Source organism: Chelon labrosus (assembly GCF_963514085.1).
Source record: "Chelon labrosus genome assembly, chromosome: 15".
Taxonomy (NCBI): domain Eukaryota; kingdom Metazoa; phylum Chordata; class Actinopteri; order Mugiliformes; family Mugilidae; genus Chelon; species Chelon labrosus.
In genome coordinates, this window is record NC_140348.1 from 24865960 (window position 1) to 24886958 (window position 20999).

At 42.5% G+C, this 20999-nt stretch overlaps 1 protein-coding gene across 1 annotated transcript in view; it reads right to left on the minus strand.

Annotated features, from left to right (window-relative positions):
• The window catches only part of fbxw4 (F-box and WD repeat domain containing 4), a 53551-nt gene extending 41977 nt beyond the window's left edge, over positions 1 to 11574 (minus strand). The window contains exons 1-5 of the mRNA XM_084562190.1: positions 11255 to 11574; positions 8767 to 8862; positions 8461 to 8646; positions 7643 to 7775; positions 7348 to 7433 (exon numbers count right to left, since the gene is read on the minus strand). Coding sequence (XP_084418316.1) covers positions 7348 to 7433; positions 7643 to 7775; positions 8461 to 8646; positions 8767 to 8862; positions 11255 to 11571 — 818 coding nt within the window. The 5' untranslated portion in view covers positions 11572 to 11574. The remainder of the gene's footprint in view (positions 1 to 7347; positions 7434 to 7642; positions 7776 to 8460; positions 8647 to 8766; positions 8863 to 11254) is intronic.
• Between the last annotated feature and the right edge of the window lie 9425 nt (positions 11575 to 20999).

Here is a 20999-nt window from a genome sequence, read left to right on the forward strand (position 1 = left end):
GCAAACTTCGATGAGCACTGAAGGGTTGGTGCAGCGGGCTAAACCCATTTATTTCAGATCCTGCTAAAACTCAACAAACACTTAAAATGACCCCACGCAGGATATTCGACCTGCTCTTCACTAAATAACTAATCTACCTATGTAAGTATGCCTGGAATATGTAATCCCATCTAGAGCACTGTTACACCTGTGTGGGATTAGAACCAGCGTGATCTAATCCGATATCACTAAACAAAAACTCGGACAATAGTTAAATGGATTACCTGATGCTGGAAAGCAAAACGTGGGATTTTTAACAAATTCTAATCCAGATTAAATGTCTTGGACGAGTGGGGCCTCTGGCTTTTATTGAGTCACTACAGAGGGCTCGAATTTAAAATGCTGCAAAAACAACCTGCTGCCCGTTTTATCTGCAAGAATCAATTGATTTAAACAAACTCGTTCTCTGGACCTTCCTGCATGAAGTGTTGTGCAAAAACGAACACACAAAACCCACTCTTCCCTGGTTAAACCCAAGACTTGAGAACACCTGTATGAGGCCTGCGTGTAATGAGAGGTCTTTATGTGATGCGTGTGCACTTTGTGGTGTGAATTTGTTTGTACTAGAAGTTTGTCTCAGTCTGTGTTTACGTGTGAAATGAGTGCGAGGTGTGTATCTCTGCACGGGGGGGAATGTCTTGCCTGTAACGCATGTCTGCATGAAGCTATCTGTGTGTGTAAGGAATGTAAGGTGTGTGTGTGTGTGTGACAGCGAGTGTGTGTATGTGTGTGTGTAATGAGAGGGTTCAGAGGGCGCTGTGATTATTCTCGCCTCCTGCGGTGCGGGTCCTCTGGCTCTGTGGGCCCCAGGGAAAGCGCCCTGTATTTAGCGTGTGGGAACGCACATTCTGCCCCCTTATCACTGCATTGTTGCAGCCTCGCTCTTTTCTTCTCTTTTTTTAACTAATTGAATTCTTGACTCCTGAACCACAGGGACGGCTCGGGAGAGACCAAAGAGAAAGACATGAATTTCGGGCTTTTTCTTGCGGTTGAGTGGGGCAGAGCAGTGGGGGTGAAATTGGAGTGTGTGAGGTTGGGTGGTGGCGGCAGAGCTGGCGGGGGTGCAGTCGGAGAGGGCCGGCTCAGCCTGGCTGGGTGGCTGCTGTGGCGTCACCCTGTACTTACTGGAGGTCAAAGGTCTTCCTCCCTCGGTGGTGGTGAGAAAGTGGTGAATTGGGGACGGTTTATCCAACAATCATATTCTCCTTTTGGAAACTTTCAAAGGCGCTTTTGGCCCCTGCAACATCTTTGTAGTTGTGCTTGAGGAATTCTAGACAAAACAGTTTGAACCCCCCTGCCCATTCTCACCTCTCTTCAGGGTAGCTTCTCCCTTCACTGGCTTCTGCCCCCCCACCACCACCCCCACCCCTGTGCCAAACCCCACCCCAGCTCCATGTCAGGATACCCATCTTGTCTGGAGGGAAACTGGCATGAATGACCATCAAAGTCAAATTAACAGGAAAATCCCGTCATTCTCATGGAAAGAAGGGGTTTGTAACCACTGTGGTGCTCCTTCAGTTTAGGGAGACATTAAAACACTGGAAAAAAACATCCAGTGATTTAACAGTTTACACCAATGAGCCAAAACATCATGACCGCTCGTAGATGAGGGGAATAATGGGGATGTCGGATCTGCAGCGTATGGTGGAGTCCATGCATCGGCCAATCTTTTGGAGGCGCATTAGTCCAAAAAATTAAACAAAACAAAAAATTGCTCGGAAGCTCATGTTATTCAGTGGAACTACTGCTTTAATTCCTTTATAGTTGTCACAAATGTCTAATTAACAACTTAAAAACACCATGTTTACAGTGGTTTGAGCTGACTTTACTAGATCGCTTTGGCAAATTTCACATAAAGCTGCCTAACATGGTCCAAATTACATGAAGAAACAAGCACCTTGGCATACCTCTGCACTCTGAACAAGAAAAAACTAAACCGAGCTCATCCATTACAATTTGAACCAACTAACCGACGTAAAAAGCTTTAAACCAGCTTCTATGCAAAGAGCGGATCTGATTTTAATCGTGACAAATATGCTAAGGGGAGGTCTTCAAAATTCTAGTTCAGTCAGGGAGGAACACACTACCAGCCCATCTCTGCACATCTGCAGCCGCCCGGGCCACACCTCAACCTGCTGGGTCTCGTCTGCAGGAAACACCAGGGTCAACTATTAGCTAACCACCTGTCCCGCTTCCTATTGTCCGGACATGCACACACCAGGTACACAGCAGGACAGAGGCAGAAAGAGACGGGGCTTGATAGAGACATAAACACAGAGTAGACTCTCTAATCACTATGATATATTGCATATCTCAAATTAAAGCCGATATCAAAACATTAAAATAATAGCAACCCTCGACAAATAATATACAGGAGCAGTGGAGTACGGGTCACCTTATATTTGGCTCATGCATCAATAGAAACAATAGATAACAGTGTGAGAAAAACCTACGTGATCCTATTTCACCCCTGCTACCACCTGTAGCGACGAGCCATACGTCTCATATTCCACTGACCGTGTCCAATATGAGATTCATCAGCGCACAGCGAATGTGATCGCACAATTTTTGTGTGGGAAAAAGGGAACGAGCGAGAAAAGCAATCTGAATGCCAAGGTCCACGGCTGGCGATGGGATCAATCTCTTTTTCCGAGGCAGCGAGGAACACGGGACGGGGGCGGCTGCCCTGCGCTAGCCTTGGCATTTCACCGCCATCGCCACAAACAGACCTTGAGATGGTATCCAGTAGCACAACAGAGACACAGGGATGGAAACAGAGGTGGGAGGGTTATGAGGTAATGTTAAAGGGAAAATTAACCACTTTTTAGGTGGATATTCAGTCAGTGTTAATGGTAACTGTAGTCGATAATATGTGATTGAAGCAGTGACAGAAAGAGATTTCAGAGCTCTTGTGCTCATGGAGAAGGTCATTTCAGGTTCTTGTACAAAAAAGTAAAGTAACTACAACACTGAAAAAGTTAGAAGCCAAGAAAATAGTGCCTTTAGCTATTTATAGAAATATTTCCCGATGAGAGCTGACCCACATCAGCACTGGAAACAGTGCTGTACAGCCAGGAGTTAATTCACTTTGAGCCACCATGTGTGGGCTTACAGGCTGAGTGCAGGTGGAAAGCACATTTAAAGTCTGACAAGATAGAGTTTATTGGGATTGGGATATGAGACCAAAAGGCAAAAAGAGAAGTTCAAAATTTAGGTTTTATGGTGCGTTAAGATTGTTAGGTGTAGGATTAAGTGTTCTTGTAGCTAAGCGGATGTTGTTCACATGATATATGCAACTTCTTACCCATGAACAGCAGTGTCTGTGAAGGGTTCTCAGACATCCAGGTCATGGTGTACCCAAAAAACGTTTAAAAAAAGGCATCTGGATTTGTAGAGTTTTTTGAGAAGACGGACTGGTGGGAAGTTTGAGGTTTAAATAGGAAACTTTGTGGGTGACCCATCAGAAATGTGCTTGACTTGTTTCTGTAAACAACCCACAGAGTTTCCTATTTAAACCTCAAACTTCCCACCAGTCCCCTAGAACTGAAGAAGCTACTCAGATGAGTGGGGAAACATCTTCTCAAAAAAACTCTTCAAGTCCAGTTGCCTCATGTCCAAAAAACACTTTTTGGACATGAACAGCAGTAAAACAGAAGTCCGACTCGTCGATTATGAGTTAACAGTTTCTCACTAAACATTAATAACTCCACTGTACATCCCTCATATACCACATCAACAATGTCACTTGGTCCACTTACTTCCACCTCCACGACATTGATCGACTTCGCCCATCCCTAGCACAGAACACCACCGCCATTCGTGTCCACGCCTTCGTCTCCTCACGCATCGTCTAATGCAACTCTGTTCTCTTTGGTCTACCCTCCAAATGCCTCCACAAACTTCAACTGGTCCAAAACACCGCAGCCCGTATCATCACCCTAACTCCCTCCACGGAACACATCACCCCAGTTCTTCAGCAGCTCCACTGGAATCCAATAAAAGCACGTACTGAGCAAAAGATCCTGCTACTCGCCTTCAAGGCCCTTCACAACCAAGCTCCATCATATCTGTCTGAACTTCTCCAATTGTACTCACCCTCACGTACTCTCAGATCCTCCTCAGCCACCCAACTTACTGCACCACCTGCCCGACTGTCCACCATGGGTTTTAGAGCATTCAGTAACTGAGGTCTCTTTGGAAAACTCTCCCGCCTGACATTCGAAACATAGACTCTCTGACAAGCTTCAAATCCAGACTCAAAACACATCTTTTTAAAATAGCCATTTAACCCGCGTTCCCTCTTATCTCATTTCTATGTACTTTTTAAATCAGCTTTTATTTCTATTGCATTGTATGTTTTATTCTTATGATGTTGTATGTATTGCTGTTTTATGCAAGATGACCTTGAGTGATTATTATTATTGTTATATAAATGAAAATGCCTCTTTCTAGATTTTAAAACTTGGCCAAGCCTTGCAATTCCCTTACTGCTTAGCAGGATGTTGCACAACAGCATTTTTTGTGTGCAAATGTTAAATGAAATTATATACAGCTGATAGTGTATGGCCTGCACTCTAATGTGCTTTAGACTTACGGTTAAAATACTGAGGAGAAGAAAAGTCTGTTTCCTTTAAAGGAACCAGCTGGAGCCTTAAGTTACTCGGTGTGCGGGGCAGAAGTGGATTTAATAGGTTTATCAGTGAGTTGACACCTGGCTTCCCAGAAGGTTTTAATTAACCAGGCCGCTGGTCAGTAAGAGGTAGGGAGCAGGTTTCCATTATGAGGAGGCGGCAGGCTGAGGCACGATCTGCTATTTCAGCCAGCAAATTGGAGAATTAATGATGTGCATAATCTGCCTGTTCCCCTCAGATCTAAGAGACACTTTGAAGCCTGGACGAGGCCGAGGAGGCCACCGGGTGTGTATTCTGATATGCTGGATTTCTAATTTCTTATTTACAGGACTTAATTGACAGAGATTGTCCTTTAAGAATTCAGGGTTTAGGAATTAAAGCTGGTTAAAGTTCTTAAGATCTCTTGCAAATGTGTGCGTCATGTACACACACTGTCAATGCAGGAAGTAGTGCTTCTTATGAAAGTAGATTAAAGGAGTGGAGGTCAGGGTGGTGGATGGGCGAATCATGCAACTGACCTTTGAATTTTAGATCTCTTATAGGATTATAGATCAGTTGAGCCAACTGTTGTTTTTCTCATGTGCTGTATGTCCACGACACAAGACACAGTCCCACCAATGGTGTTAAATGGATCTCAATCCAACAATGCAATAAAAGTTTGATTATTATTAAGTGTTTTAAAATAACTGTGTGGATTGTATTATTACAATATGTGATCTAAAAAGGAAATATTGCCGGTCCCAGTTAGGAATTCCTCTGATGATACTGCAGGTGTTCAGCTTCTGAATGGCAGTTGTCGTCATTGTTTGATTTAGATATTATGCTTTTTAAAGCCAAGCTAGTTTCTTTTACCTATTTTCCAGAGGATTACAGCACTGACACTGTTAAAAATGTTCACTTGAGCAGTATGTCAGCATCATTACTGAGGTCATTCTTTGAAATGTCACAGTCCTGGCTTTGCTTTTCCCTTGTTCCTAGCATTTCCTCTTCTTTTGTTTGTCTTGTAGGTTCCATTTGTCCTCTCTCTGTGTTTTTGGGTGGCATTCATTGCCTGCTCCTGCACATTGAGACTTAACCACTAATGAAACTACACCTGTAAATCTACCTAAACACTTCTCTTCACTCTCTATCAGATCCGTCGCTCCGCAACTAAAGTCAGGTCCACAAAATTAAATGTTTGTTGAGACTCCGAAGCCTCTGCTGTGGGAATTATTTGAACACTTTCAGTTGCATGAGGTTCCAAGTGGCTGTATACTTATGCTGAAGGTAATTATAGTAGTATAGTAGTAGAATAGCAACCTGATTCTGCAGTCACGTTATTTAGAAACGAACGAAAGGAAAAATATAGTCTTTCAATCAGGAACCAACAAGAACTATGACTAACTACTGCACTTAGTTTTAATTAACACTAAAGCTGTGTATATAGAGCAGCCAGTGATTCAGAGAGACAGGAAGCCACCCGGACCTGTGACGTTTTCCACTCCGTTGCCAGATGGGCAATCACCTGTCTCCCTGCTGGACTAGCAGGTGATGAAGTGGATACTGTTACAGCGCTCTGCCTGCCTGCATGTCACCTACACTGTGTGTGTGAGTGTGTGTGTGTGTGTTCTTAAGTGTCTGGGTAAAAACATGGCTGAGAAATCAAAGGCTCTTCTAAAGCACCACTACAAAGACTTTTGGTTCTGCTCTCTCACGCCCGTTTCAGTTCGTACCTTTATGGAGATCTCACACTGGTTATACGTTGATGCAGTGATAGGAACATTTTCTATTCTTCAGTTCTTTTCAAAAAGAAGGTAGACTTGCCAAAAATACTTTGACTAAAGTTAATAATAACCTAAACAATTTTAAACCCAACTGCAACCTTGTTCCTAAACGACTTGGGACGTAAATAAAACCACAACAGCAAATTGTAAATCATTGAAATCCTAGATTTAATTGACAAGAGTCGTTTTTATATATAAAACATGCACGTTTTAACTTTGATATCAGGAACAAAGTTATGAGAACACCAATAAAATGCAGCGCAAACCTCGTGGAACATCTCACAACTTATCATGTTAACTTACAACTGGTTAGTAACATGACTGTGTATAAAGAAATGCACTCTGAAAGTCTACATAGGCAAACAGCCAGTGTAAGAACAATTTGTAAATGTACAACTGCTAAGAGAAGACGGACCTCATGGCTTATTCTCAGCACAGAGTTCTAAAGGCAGCCTCTGTGATAGAACGGTTGCATTAATACAAAGATTGTTTGGACACATCTGCACAACAGACATCACTGAAAGGGTAAAAGCATACAGGACAGGTCTCAATTGGATCATCATGTTGAAGTTAGCTTACAGTTAGCTAACGTCCCACTGGACCATGAGCTACGCCGATCAAGCTTAACATTATGACCTAATATTGTGTAGGTCTTCCTTGTGGTGATTCATAAGAGAATGGACATGGGCCTTCTGAGGGTGTCCTGTGGTGTCTGGCAACAGAATGTTGTTAGTGGGGAGCCTTTGAGGGGAGGGGCCTCTGTGGATCATCCCACAGATACTTGATCAGTTTGGGATCTAGTGAATTTGGAGGCCAGCTACCGTTTCCCTGGGAGATCCCCGTGTAATTTGTCAAAGTCATGTCTGTGAACCTCTGTGTTGCTACTGGTAACCAAACTCTGAGCAGATCCTTACCTCAGCGTGGGACTAATAGCAACTGACCACACTCTGTCGTACATTGGAATCGTGTCAGTGGGCGCCGTGGAAGCCGAAGTCCAAATCTAAAGAAACAGAAGTGACCAGTAAGCTCATTTCATAATCTATGGACATACTATGGTGTGTAACGATTTTGTTGTCCTGAAGAACATTGAAGGTTTCAAAGATATTAGGTTCAGTCTTATTTATGTGAAACCAATATGGACTGTAAACACCATGGTGCTGTGGTGGTGTGTGCATATCATTAACAAATCAGGCGGTGTTCTGTTCTGACCCGGGCGGTTCGGTCTCTGGATCCACTGACGATGAGTCCTTCTTTAGAGTCTAGGCAGTTGACCTCCTGGTTATGTCCTGATAACTCCACTGACTCATCACTCCTCCTGCTGTGGACCAGGATCTTGCCATCACTGACACAGACACACAAAGGGAAGTCATTTTTAGCTGTGCTTTCTTATGTTTCCACACATGTTCAGATTCTTTCTTTCATTCATTCATTCATCATGTTTTCATTTGATAATAAGGATTTATTGCATTTTCTGAGTGAGGTCCTTGGTAGAAGAAGACTCAACTCTAAGGCCCTGTTCAGACCAGGTATTGACATGTATAATCGGAGATCGCATCTGACGAGATCTGATTGTGCTCTCTGTATGCAAATAAACGGCATCATTATTTGGTGCACAGTAGAAAATTGTGCTGCTGTCTGTTTCAGAACCATGAACAGCGCGTCCCAACATGTCGATCTGATACAAGCTGCAGGATGTAATGAGCAGTGGAGTCTCCTTTCTCACTGGAAGCACATATAACAAGCTCTTATTTATTTATCTCTGGTATGACGTTAGTTACTGAACCCCACAAACATCCATAATGTCACTGCTGTGTTGGTTGCAGCAGTGAAAGACAAATCTCTGGTAATAAATGTAAACGGAGGCACCGATCAGTGAGTAGGAGGTAAATCACTGTGTCTAGGATGCATTGTCTGTTCATAAAACACAAACTCTATTGGTAATAATGCCACTTGTCAAGCGATATTTCTGATTACTTTACACTGACGTTGCCTTTGTCAGTTAAAAATCCCAAGGAGGCGTGAGCTACCTTCCACCGCTGATCAGCTGAGACTCGGTGAGCACAAAGCGACAGACATCCCCGCTGTGACCCGAGTAGACTTCAAACGGTCTTCGCTGGAGCCTCCTGGAGACTTGGTGCAAATGATACGCTCCAATATCGCCAGCCTGAGACAGAAACAGGACGTCCCCGTCCAGCTGCAACCATGGCAACAATCTGCAGACAAGTGACGAAAAACAAGTGGGCCAGCTTTAGCAGCGTCACAGTGGGAAATTCTAGCTAAATGTACAATGTAAAAGTAAAATATGTGTGTCAGGGTGCAGGCAAATCACTCACTTGGTTTTCCATTTGAGAGGAATCGCCCTTTTGCAGACACCATTGCACCAGTTTTGAGCTATCTTCACTCTCTCCTTCAGTGGGATGTGAGGATATCTGTAATGACATGCCATCCCTTGGTTAAATGGAGACAGGAGGATGTTTTTAAGTCATAACAGAAATGTATACATGTCTTCTCACTCTTATCACTGCTCTGAAACATTGACTACAGCATCAACAGCATCAAGTTTGTCAGATACAAAACCAAACCAATCATGGCATTCATGCTTATGTAGGGATGGAAGCCAGGAATTATAATAACTGCGTGTTTAGACTCAGTTTGTGCACCTTTTAAGCAATTATAATCTAGCGACATTAGAATAAAGACAGGTATGTAGCATCTAGCAAGTCAACTATCCAGCTTCCCACCAAACTGTTGCTGTTTGTTTGTATGAAAGAGAATAAAACAATGTTGTTTGAGGACATTGGCTGCAAAAAAAAGTTTCATTTCCGTTCATTTTTTAACAAAGCCCTGGATTTTCTCTTGTGCCATCAATGCACCTGTAGATTACAACTAGGCCAAGTCATATGTATGTTCGAAAACTGAAAGCGATGGGATTGCCTAAGGTGTCATTGTGCATGAGCAGCCAACACTCATCCAAAACAGTAGCATATGCATTGACATGTGCTGCTTGAGCCCATGCCAGAGGAGGAGGAGGACAGAGAGCAGGAGGAAGCAGCTTGAAGCTGTCTCACCTAAGATCTGTCAGGATGTGTCACCCTCACGCTCTCAGCAGGGTTCACAATCGCCATTACACCATCACCTACATCTGAGGCAATCAGAGACCAGTGTAGGTCTTAAGGGGTGAACATACAGGAAGAGACTAGCAGTGATGTGGTGAGGGTACCAAGCTGAAGTAATCTTAACCTTGAGGTGAAGAGTAATGGGATCAAGTGATACATTCAACCGACATATTATGCAAATGTTTACCACAAGCAAACATAATCCATGACTTTGGTTTCACCATGATGATAGAGGCAGGGAACACTGACGGAGTGGAGACATTGTTGTTTCAAATGGAGAGCGTTGACGACAAGAGGACCTAGTTCGCTCCATACACTAGCAATACTTTTAAGTTCTGCTTGATTCACTCAGAAACACTGGGGATGGGATATACAAGAGGGTTACCTAGGCAACCAGAGTCCTCGGCTGAAAAATGAAGCCTACAGTTCCTAAAAAAAACGTGATGGTGGGTCCAAAAGCGATCGTCATTGGCCTACATGTTAATATTCCCAACTTCACAGCAGAAATACAGCCTGGTACAAACCTGGTCTCTAATTAACATTTAAAATGTCCTTTGTTTCTTGACGACCCCGATGAAGACCACAAGCTGAAATGCGTCAGTCTAATAAAGTTCCATTTACTACATGTGCTGGAGTCTTGACCTTTCTATAAATCATCAAAGTCATGTCAAGGCTTTGTTAAGGGTATGGCAGCTTTGAATGACAGGTGGGTGACCTCACAGGTCGGCTGTCTGCCTCAGCCTCAGTCACACTCCACTGTGTATTGGTTATATACAGTATATACAATGTGTTCTTGTCTGTACTTGAGTTCTTACGAAACATCATCAATCGCTGCCCAAGTACTGCTCCAATCTAAAGTACCGTCTGACCAAATACAGTCCAAACACCTACAAGTATTCTCGCCCCATCCATTTTATCGAGGACACATTAGGAGGCTACTTGTGTGAACTTGGGACAGCCAGGTATCCCAGAATGCATTCTGCAGCCATCATCAAGCACTCTACTGTTCCAGTTACAGAATTGGTACTGATGTATGCCACAGGTGTCAACTGGTTTCTGTTGATTAGTGACTAAAGCATAAACTGGATGGACAATATTCTCTTATCCGATCTTGATGAGCTCACTGTCTATTAATCCTGGTTTAAGATTATAGATTATGGGTGCAAACCTCGGATTTGGGTGCTTGGTAGTTCGATTCTGAAGTACAGACTCTGGAGGAGGAGAGGACACAGGGCAGTCATTCGGGAATTGGAACTATTTGATAATGAATGGAAAATGCATTCTGGGATACCTGGCTGTCCTGAGTCCACACAAGTCACCTCCCGATTCATCCCCAATAAAACAGACGGGGCAGATATACATTCGGGTATTTGGAATCAATTTGACTGCTCTTTGATTTGTACTTGCCTCCAGTTCTCGGTTTGTTTTGCCTCCAGCTAACCAATCTAACACGTTCAGAGTGCCTCCAGCCTAAACCCAGGGCACAGTCCTGTCTACAGGTGTTGAGCCAGTGTTGCTGTTGTTCCAGCTCCATATGGTGTATATGACCAAAATAAATACCCCTGGTGTGTCAGTATTCACTAAAGAGTGTCAGCAGTGTTCAATAATAACTGTCACTGCTCAGTCACACCGTTTAAGCAGACGCTAAGCTAAAAAAAAACACACAGCTTTTGCTTTGCTCATCAATGTGCGACTGTCATCTTACATGTCCGTCCCACTCCGAGTTATTCCGGTGTTTAAAAACGCTTTGGCGATCTTCTTCCACACGACGTCCTGATTCACGAAGCGGTAGATGCTTCTACAGACTTGTGAGAGGCGACCGAGAGACCTGCAGTCCAAATAAGACAAGATATGGTAGAGGACATCGTCCGGCAGCTGCGACAACAGCATGATGAGCCCCCGGACCGCTGCCCCCGCTGCCCCCGCTGCTGCTGCTGCTGCTGCCGCTGCTCCCTCCTCACACGCTCCGGTGTCGGCGGTGTTTTTGTAGAAACGAGAGATTTTGAACACGACGAACAGCATGCCATTTTTCAGAGAGCATCGGCACAAGTGAAACAGGAAGCCATTCCAGCCGTAAACTAAGTGACGACTAATGCCCGCGACGCTGCGTGCCCGACGTCATGACGTACGATGTTGAGCGAAACATTAACTACTCTGACAAAAGCAATAAAGTTAATTAAACAAGTGTCCTTTAGAATTAAATACTTGATTTACCCAACAAACCAGTTCCTAAATAATTATTCCAAATTCTTTCTAAATAATTAAATAAATAAAAAAATACATCTTTCTGCATCCTGAACATTTATTCATGTAAAATTATTCTTTAATGCACTTTTGGGGGTTAAGATTAACCTACAAAAAGAGGGGGAAATTATTTTTATACTTTGAAAATAACAATATGGAAAGAAATCATGTTTTCTTCTTAACCCTTAACGTTACCTTCAAATTTATTAACACGTTTTATCCCTGGGGTCAATTTGACCCCAGCAATTTAAATCTCCCAAAAATAATTACAATTAAAAAAATTTTTAAAAAAAATGTATGTGTCAGGTGCTTTATGTTTGTTTGATGACTACTTAAATAGCTCTTTAAATAAAACAAACCCCCAACCAATCCCACCCCACATATACATCTTGAATACCTGTTTCACAAAATAAAATATGCAGATCACCGTAAAATCTCACTGATTGACCTTAAATTAGAAAGAGATATGTTTAAGTAGCTTTATATAATATCTAAGTACATATTCTTGTTATTTAAAACATTTGGTATGGAAAACTATTATCACAACTATTATCAAAAATAATAACGTATATTATGTCGGGGCCAGTGTCTGTGTCAGTGTCCACATTAAATTCGAAAAAGTCATTAAATATGAATAAAAATGATGCTAATCATATATTTGGCGTTAAACACTGAATGGGGTCAAACTGACCCCGAAGATAATATGAGGGTTAAACTAGAAAAACCAAAATCATTTTCATCTGTTGCAGAACTATCTACTTTATCTGGACATGTTTTTATTTTGCTGGTTGGACACAAATAACTGCTGAGTACTGTGAGCTTTACTGCGTTAGGACATTCCTCCCTGCCAGTGGCTAAGGGCTCTTTTTAGCCACAGGGTGACAGTGTTGCCTGAACAGTCGACTCAAAACTATTTTGTCGAGTTTCTTGTCTTGTTGTACATGCCGTCTCTACATGTGGAGTTATTTGCATCTGTTGCTGATGTGATGATCGGATTTTTCTACCGGTGTCTCTTATCAGCTCTGCATTGACTCAAACTGGTGATGGTGTTGTGCTTTACGTGGTCAGCTAGCAGTTTCTGTCTGTCCTTACTGACTCTATGAGAGAGCAGTGCTGCCTTGTCTTGAGAATAAAATTTTTGTCAGTTCTTGGCAGGCTCGTATTTATAATGCTGTGATGATGCATTTGCATTTTTCAACCTGTGTAGTGTTAAAACTGCTCTTAGGATCCATGTATCTTATCGTTAACCTTGACCTAGATGATGTTACAACTCAGGTATTTATTTTCTGCAGGCAAAACTCTGTTAAACAAATAACTATAAAGCTTACTGTATTAAACCATGTACATACAGTACATGTTTTTTTTTCATTCAAGCCCAGGTGCTCTACTACACACCTGCAGCTCTGCGTTCTTCTTGTTTGTTCGAAAGTCTAGTTTCTACTTTATTTTCCTGCTCATTTATGTATATATCCTGCTGTAATGTAGTTTCTATTAACCATAGTTTTATACTGTGCTGCAATATCTGTAGTCAGCGTGTATACTAAAACACTGTCTGTTTCAATTTAATTTAAATTTCATATGTATATTTGTACACATTTCGTTGCCTTGTACTTAAATGTGCAATCTTCTTCATTCATCTTCTTTGTCCTGGGGGACTGGAGCCTTTCCCAGCTGTCATCGGGCAAGAGGCGGGGTACACCCTGGACAGGTCTCCAGTCTATCACAGGGCTAACACAGAGCATGTCTTTGGACGGTGGGAGGAAGCTGGAGTACCCGGAGAGAACCCACGCAGACACAGGGAGAACATGCAAACTCCACAGAGAAAGGAACCAGTCAGCCCATGGATTAGAACCCAGAACCTTCTGGGTGTGAGGCATCAGTGCTAAATTATTTAAAACAAACCAGTGTGAGCTAGGGTTCAGTGCAAAAAACGTTTGAAAAAGTACAGACGTCTGTGAAGGTTCGCAGTCATACCACAACATATTCAATAAACAAGGGAATCCCTACAGACCCTGATTGTTTTTTGGAAAAAGTTCTTGGTTGAACTTACCATTCAAAAACTACACAGCACTGAAGCGACAACATAAATTAAATTTTTTAAATCATATTTGTCATATTTAAGCAGTGATGATGGACATTGTTGTCGTCGGGTTGCCAACACGCTCTGGTACTTTTTACAGAAGACACGTTGTGATGAAAGTTTGTTGTGTGATAATAACCCACTGTGACATCTTCCCCCATTATATTACCTAGAAAAAAATAAGTTTTAATCTGAGCCCTTATGTCCCCGACTCTTTTTAACACAATTTATTGTAATATTTGTGCCTCCCAGGGATTTCAACAGCAATCACGGTGTCCAATATTTTTCAGCTGCCACAGGAAAACTTCATAAGTTGTGGTTGAAAAATGCTGAAAAGTTTTGTAGCCGGACCTCTCTCATTTCCCTAATTTCTTATAAAGCTTAGGTCATGTTCCTTAATTCCATTCTAATCCTGAACAGTGCGATTTATTTCTGTATCATCCCGTGTTAAGCAGCACGCACGCGTGGCTTTTCCTCATTAAGTCACTTAGGATTTTTACAGAACTTGTGCAGCTCAGCCCCGAGGCCTTTTTAGCCACTAAAACTGTCAAGGTTGTGTCACGGTCAAATGACTACCAAACGCTGATTGACCTTATGACATTTTGTGAGGCACTTAACCTCTTAGCATCAGTAGCATCAATTTGTGCTCATTCACATCATGAGGGTCCTCAAGCCTTCAGTTACGAGTGGCATCCCTGCAGCTCTTTGATCAGCTGAGCACAACCACACATGATTGAAATATGCAGATCGCGCTTCTTTCTTCTTCTTCTGCTTCTTCTTCTTTTTTAATAAAAGATGTATCCCATTGTTGGAAGCCGTGCTCTCTAAAGACCATGTCCCAAACACTGGGCCGTCAAAAAAAATCATTTATGGTTGGTTTTCCAGCTGAACTGTCGTGGCTAAAAGGAAGAGACGAGGCTGGGAGGAGGGCTACGGGGAGTGGGTCGGATGTTTAGGGCTTGTGGTTGGGGTGTTTCAAGGGGGCTACGGCGGGAGGGGTGGTGTGTGTGTGTGTGTGTGTGTGTGTTGGTGGGGGGGTTCTCCCTTTTGATCTTTTTAGGGCAGCAGAGAGGGAGAGGGGCTCTGCCTGAGCTGGCAAACACATTTAGCTGGTAATTGTTCAGATCAGACTGACAATCAGTCTTGGAAATGCATGGACAAACAAAAGTTTACAGCTTCAATTGGAAAAGTCAACAGGCCTCACATAAGGCCCGTACATAAACAATGAAACTGTCGAGCTGGAGCTTCGGTTTGATCAGTTGTTTGCATTTCAATTATCCAGCACGGTCTGACTGGTGGCTTTTGTTATCACTGCTGAATGGGGTCTTGGATTTAATGGGCTGCCTGTCATCTATAATTGAGAATCCATCCACCTTACTGATCTGGACTCAGTGCATCTGCTCATCCCAGACAAATGTTAGTTACCAACTCAGTACAGTATAATCAAATACAAGGTATTTTACCGCATTTCCGAGGTAATCCACTGATTTCATTTTCCAATATACCATAAGCAAATAGTAGTTCCTTATAAATAAATGTTTTCAGGAGTGTTTCATGTACATACATCTGCAGCAATGTCTCTGCATTGTCACTTCAGACTTGCAGGACAAACATTTACCCGAGAATTTACCACGTCACACCCGAGCTGACTGTTCATCAAGCTGGAAAACCAGTCCTAACTTCCGACTTACCGGTTCAAATCCCTGTGTTTCCCATGCTCCCCTGTTTGCGTCTGCCCTTGTTTGTGTATGGCTGCGCCCGCACCAATATATCTTCATTGTAAAATGCACAACTCTCGCTTCGCTTGTGCCTAGCGTCCACACTTCTTCCATGTAGAACCTCTAAAACTGTGCTAAAACTCTTTTGGAAACAATGATTCAAACAATGCAATATTGCATTTAACTTTAATTGTGGTTCAGTTCATGTTCACTGTCGGGTGTCCACTCTTCCAAAGACGAATCAGGTAAACTACTTGGTTTTATCATTATAAGGTAATAACATCGGTTCATGGGTAAACTGTATTCACACTGCAAACAAACTGCTCCTGGGAGTGATAGCAATAGTTCTGAGAGAGACTACCCTCTTTAACCGAGCTCCAGAAGAGAGTGTGATCGCTGTGTTCACACCAGCCCAAACAAACCGACCTGAGGGGAGATGTTTCCTGGTGTCAGAACAATGAGCCAAATGTAAAATCAGCATTAAAGAGTGTAAAAATGTCTTCACTGTTTTCATCGTGTGTGTAGCTTCTATGTCTGGCTTTGTCAATACTTTCCTTTTTTTTTTAAATTTTGCTAGTAATTGAGTGTCTCTGGTGCCTTTACCTTCTTCTTCTGTATGTTTGTACGGCTTCACCTGAGTCTTTTTACCACACCAGTCCTCTGTGTACTGAGGTCATCACAGGAGGGCAGATTTTGCACTTTGAAAGCCTTTATCACTGCTTTTCTCGTTTCTATATTTTTCATTTTTGCATAAATCCAATGAGTGATCTGTGTGTAACTGTAAAACCCCTCAAAGTGTTAAAAATCACAAATTGGTCAAGGAGAAGAAACAACTTTGTAACGTATATAGATTTTTTGTTTACCATTGCACACAAATTACAATATCATGAAATACCAACAATACATACACATTTAATATATATATATATATATATATATATATATATATATATATATATATATATATATATATATATATATAATTTCACACAGTGTTTAAATACAAGAAGCAGTCACACAGTCCAACAGTCAGTACCAGAATGTGCAAAGTGGATCGAACCACTGAGAACTACAATACATACATATTTTACTCACAATATTAAAAATATAATTTATTAAATTAAATCATGGGAATGACAAACGCCATAATCCAAGATTTAAGATCCAAACCAGGACATCTGAAACCAGAACGATCAATGTAGACCAATGTTTCTGATTGTCAACATAAAGTAATGAGTGATTAAATGCTGCAATTAAAAGCTCCAGCTTCTTTTAATCCTGACATGACTGCAGCATTACTTCTCTTGAGTGTTTATCACTTTGAGGTCGCCCCATGAGAATGGGTTAAACGTTATAAACTGAACAACAAGTAGACTTGACAATGACTTTATTTCCTAAGGGGCCAGATTAATTCCAAAGGAACGAAAAACACGCCGTCTAAGAAGTCAGCTCAGAGGGTCAACACACCGGCTGTTTGCTCCCTGGGAAAGTCCTCATCCGACCGTTTCAGAGGGAGCACAAGTGGCTGGAGGTAGTAAGTGCTTTTTGATGGGGGCAGCTTCTGTGTCGGCTTGTGGCATTCGAGGCTGCTTAGGGGGACAGGGTCGCGCTCTGTTGTCACCCCTGCTATTCTACAGCCTCCGCAGGGGAGGATCGAGGCAGGGGTTAAATTGCTCCCTCCGCAAATGAAGAAGGTATCTCTGTTTGTTTATCCAGGGTTAAGGATGATGGTCGAGGCTCAATAAAAGGGATGAAAGCAGCCTTGCCCCTGTTTTTGTGCACTGGAATTGCTCTCACATTTGCATGGCAGCACCAGCGACACAGAAGGTGTGATTTTTCCCACAAGACGGGCTCTGCTCTGAGGTTCACTCAGCTCACACTAGAGGCAGTGTTGGGTGGCTGGAGTGGCTATGGCAGAAAGGAGCCCTAATCCAATCAATCTGCACAAAGTTTCTCTGGAAATCTTGGATAATAAACCACCTGCAAAACTGTATGGTGTCGAAAATAACAAAACTGCAGTGCATATTCGGAACGGGTACATGTTGGTGTGCGGCTTTCTCAACATCTGCACATCCAAACAACTTCACTGCCAACAATATGTCAATATATTCTATATGACATAGTTGCTTTTCCTTGCACTGCTAAACCATGGCCTTGCTTTAAGGCATCCCTACCATGGTAGACACACATACCAGCCCTGAGTTCTTTGTGAAATTGTGGTAGTAAGAGGAGCCTTAATGCTAATCTTTGCTCAAAATTAATTGAATGCAATAGGTGGAAGACCTCTAGAGTTATTCTTGGGACTTATTTTCAACTACCCCCTGTGCATTTGAAACATGTGGCCCCTTAGGGTTAGGGTTAGGGGTTATGGTACAACGAAAAAAATAATCCCGAATCCCTCTCCCAACTTCGCTCTGGCAATGGCGTTTGGATTTTTTTCTTCTTCTTCATCTTCTCCACATAATAATGGTAGTGCACATAATTGGCATGTTTTTTTGTTTCTGCCACATTGCAAAAGATCCAAACAACTTTGCTGCCAACACGTATGTACATAATATATGTCGATTTATTCTATGACATAGTTGCTTTTCCGTGCACTGCTAAACCGTGGTCTTTAGCAGTGCCTTACTTTAGGTGCAGCAAAATTCAGAGGCGTCTTGATCGATCACGAGTTTGCGCTTAATGCCTACTGCATCCAAAGCTACTTAAGTTATAGGTTTGAGATTAAAGTGGACTGCAGTCAGTTAAAGGGCTGAGGAATACACATATATACAGACAGTATCAACACGAAAGTTGAGGGAGGGCCCTTACAGATATGTTTTCCATTTGTCAGCCCAAACCCCCCTCCTAATGTGCTGGTGGCCTATGCAGTTGCCTTCGAGTTCTGTCTGGCATGTCTGACTGTTGTGAAAGCTAGCATAAAGCTACTTTTAGCAAAAACACGTCACCCAAACAACTTCAGACTCAGCACGGCACTGGAGCCGGGTTCGTACGAGGAGCCTCGGCCGTGGAGGGCTACACGAGGTAAAAGCATTTATATCCCTGCGCTGGCATTGTTGGCCTCGCTCCGACGTGCCACTAGTTGCCGTCTAGTTAGCAGTGTTGAATTTCTCCGGGTACTTCAAATAATGCCGACTGAGCGGCTCATGTGACACTGAAATCACTGCAACGGAGAAACGAGAGAGGACTTCTGAGTAGACGGTGTGTAGGAGGTAGAAGGAGCAAGGGAAGGCATTTCAGGCCAATCACAGCTGTTGCTGTCTGCGTCGCTGCGACAGGTAGCTGCATTTCTGGGTCCAGAGCTATATCACACCTACGGTGTAGAAGTGACATGCGACCACGAAGCTGGCTTCGCTCGGGTCCCCGCCAATGCTCCCGCCAAATGTGAAGTAGATCTGATCTAACGGTCGTCAAGGAAAGTGGAGAACAGCCGCAGAGATTCCTTGTTTTATTATTAGTGAGACTATTGCTGTCAGGTTACATCATTGTAGCCAAAGCACTGGCTTTAAGTGATGGATCTGCTGCCTGTGACTTCTGTGGGAAGTTCTCAGAGGTGAAGCTTTGCTGTTAATCCAGTTTAGATTCGAGCAGGTTCATGTCAGTTTTTTTTTTTGCACAGACCGTTTAATTCAGCGCTACGGCTTTGACAGCTCTCTATGGGTCAGGATAAAATAGAAAAATAAAATGGTAATGCACAAAATAATTTCTCTTCTCTTTAAAGCTACTTCAAAAGCACATACCCAGAAATTTGTGCACAGTGCACTCACATTACTTAAAACCAAACTGGCCGTTAGCTTAGCTATAAACCTAAAGTCCCCTCTTCAGTCACTACTTGTGAAACTTAGCAAAACTAACATTACCCACCTTGTCAAACAGACAGAGCCACCAGCTCCCCAAGGTCTCTCCACCATTGGAAAGCCTCAGCCACATTGACTTGGGTCTTCTCCCTTGTCTCATCAGAGATCTTCTTTTTCAGTATATTTTTTTTCTCCTTTATGCTATTTCAGTTTGACTCTTCCTCACAGGCACGTTAGCGTTGGTCAGATATGCTTCCTTCGCCTCCACTGTCTCCTTTCCTCATGTCTTGCGCATGAGAATGAACACCCTCTGTTGCTGTTGGCTGGAATAGTGGCTCGGTCGAAGTTTGTCGGTGTGCCATTTACAGAACCAGTGCCGTGGACTGGACTTTCTTTCAGCTCACACACACAAAGAGGACAACTAGTGGAGTTAGTAGTAATAACTGTAAATAACTGTTAGCAGTAATCCTTTTTCTCAACAGAAAAGAAGTGCACGGTCAAAAAGTTTTTTTCACCATGACATGTCACTGTGAATCACAATAGGAAAAAGAAAATAAGTTCAAAGATGAACATGCAATGTACATGTGGGCAAATGTCTTCATATAGGAGGACATACTAATGAAGACATTTCTTGAATACTGATGAGACAGTCAGGGTAAGCAATACTAAAGAGTGTCATTTACAAAAAAAGAACAGTCATGGGTTCAAAAATGATACCTAATTGAGTACAATAGGTGGAAGACCTCTAGAGCCACAAGGTACTGCGGAACTTGACGCCGTAACCTACGTATGTACCCTACGCCGGTCCAAACCATTTCTACTTGTGCACTCGTCAGTCTGGCTCACTCCGTAAAAACACGACCCAAACACTAGTTGGTGCTGTGTCTTTTTTGCCAGACGGGTTCATTTTTATTTCTGCTTCCTGCTTCGCTTTCAACAATGGCGACTTGATAAGGTTTGTATCTCTGAAAATCCTCCGTTAACCTTTCCTCGATGTGTTCCATCTTTATTGACCCAAAACAATCAGTTCAGAAATCGTGGAGATGGAGAAGCAGCTGGAAATACTAAAGAGGAAACACGCTACTACCAAGCGGACCAATCACAGCTCTTGTGGTCTGCGTCGCTGCAACGTGTATTTCTGGGGAGGTGCACATCAGGCTACAGCGTTATGGTCTGGGCTGTCTCTGTAGCTACGAAATTGACGCAGAAGACTAAATCACTTATAACTTTCAACTATCCCCTGCGCATTTGAAACATGTACCCCCTTAGGGTTAGGGTTAGGGTAAGGGGGTATGGTAAAATGAAAAAAATAATCCTGGATCCCTCTCCCAATTTCTGTCTGGTAATAACATTTGATTTTGTTTCTTCTTCTTCTTCTTCTTCTTCTTCTTCTTCTTCTTCAAGACTTTGTTTTTGCTTTGTCACCTGCTAAATTTCTTCCAAACCAGCTGATGGTAATGCACATAATTAGCATTTTTTTTTTTTTTTTTTAGATCCTTTAAAATTTGTCTGAAAGTTATAACATGACTTGATGCACAGACATAAAGTGACCCAAGTTGAGATGATAGTTTTAGGAGTTTATAATAAACTATGGGAATATTAGTGAACAGC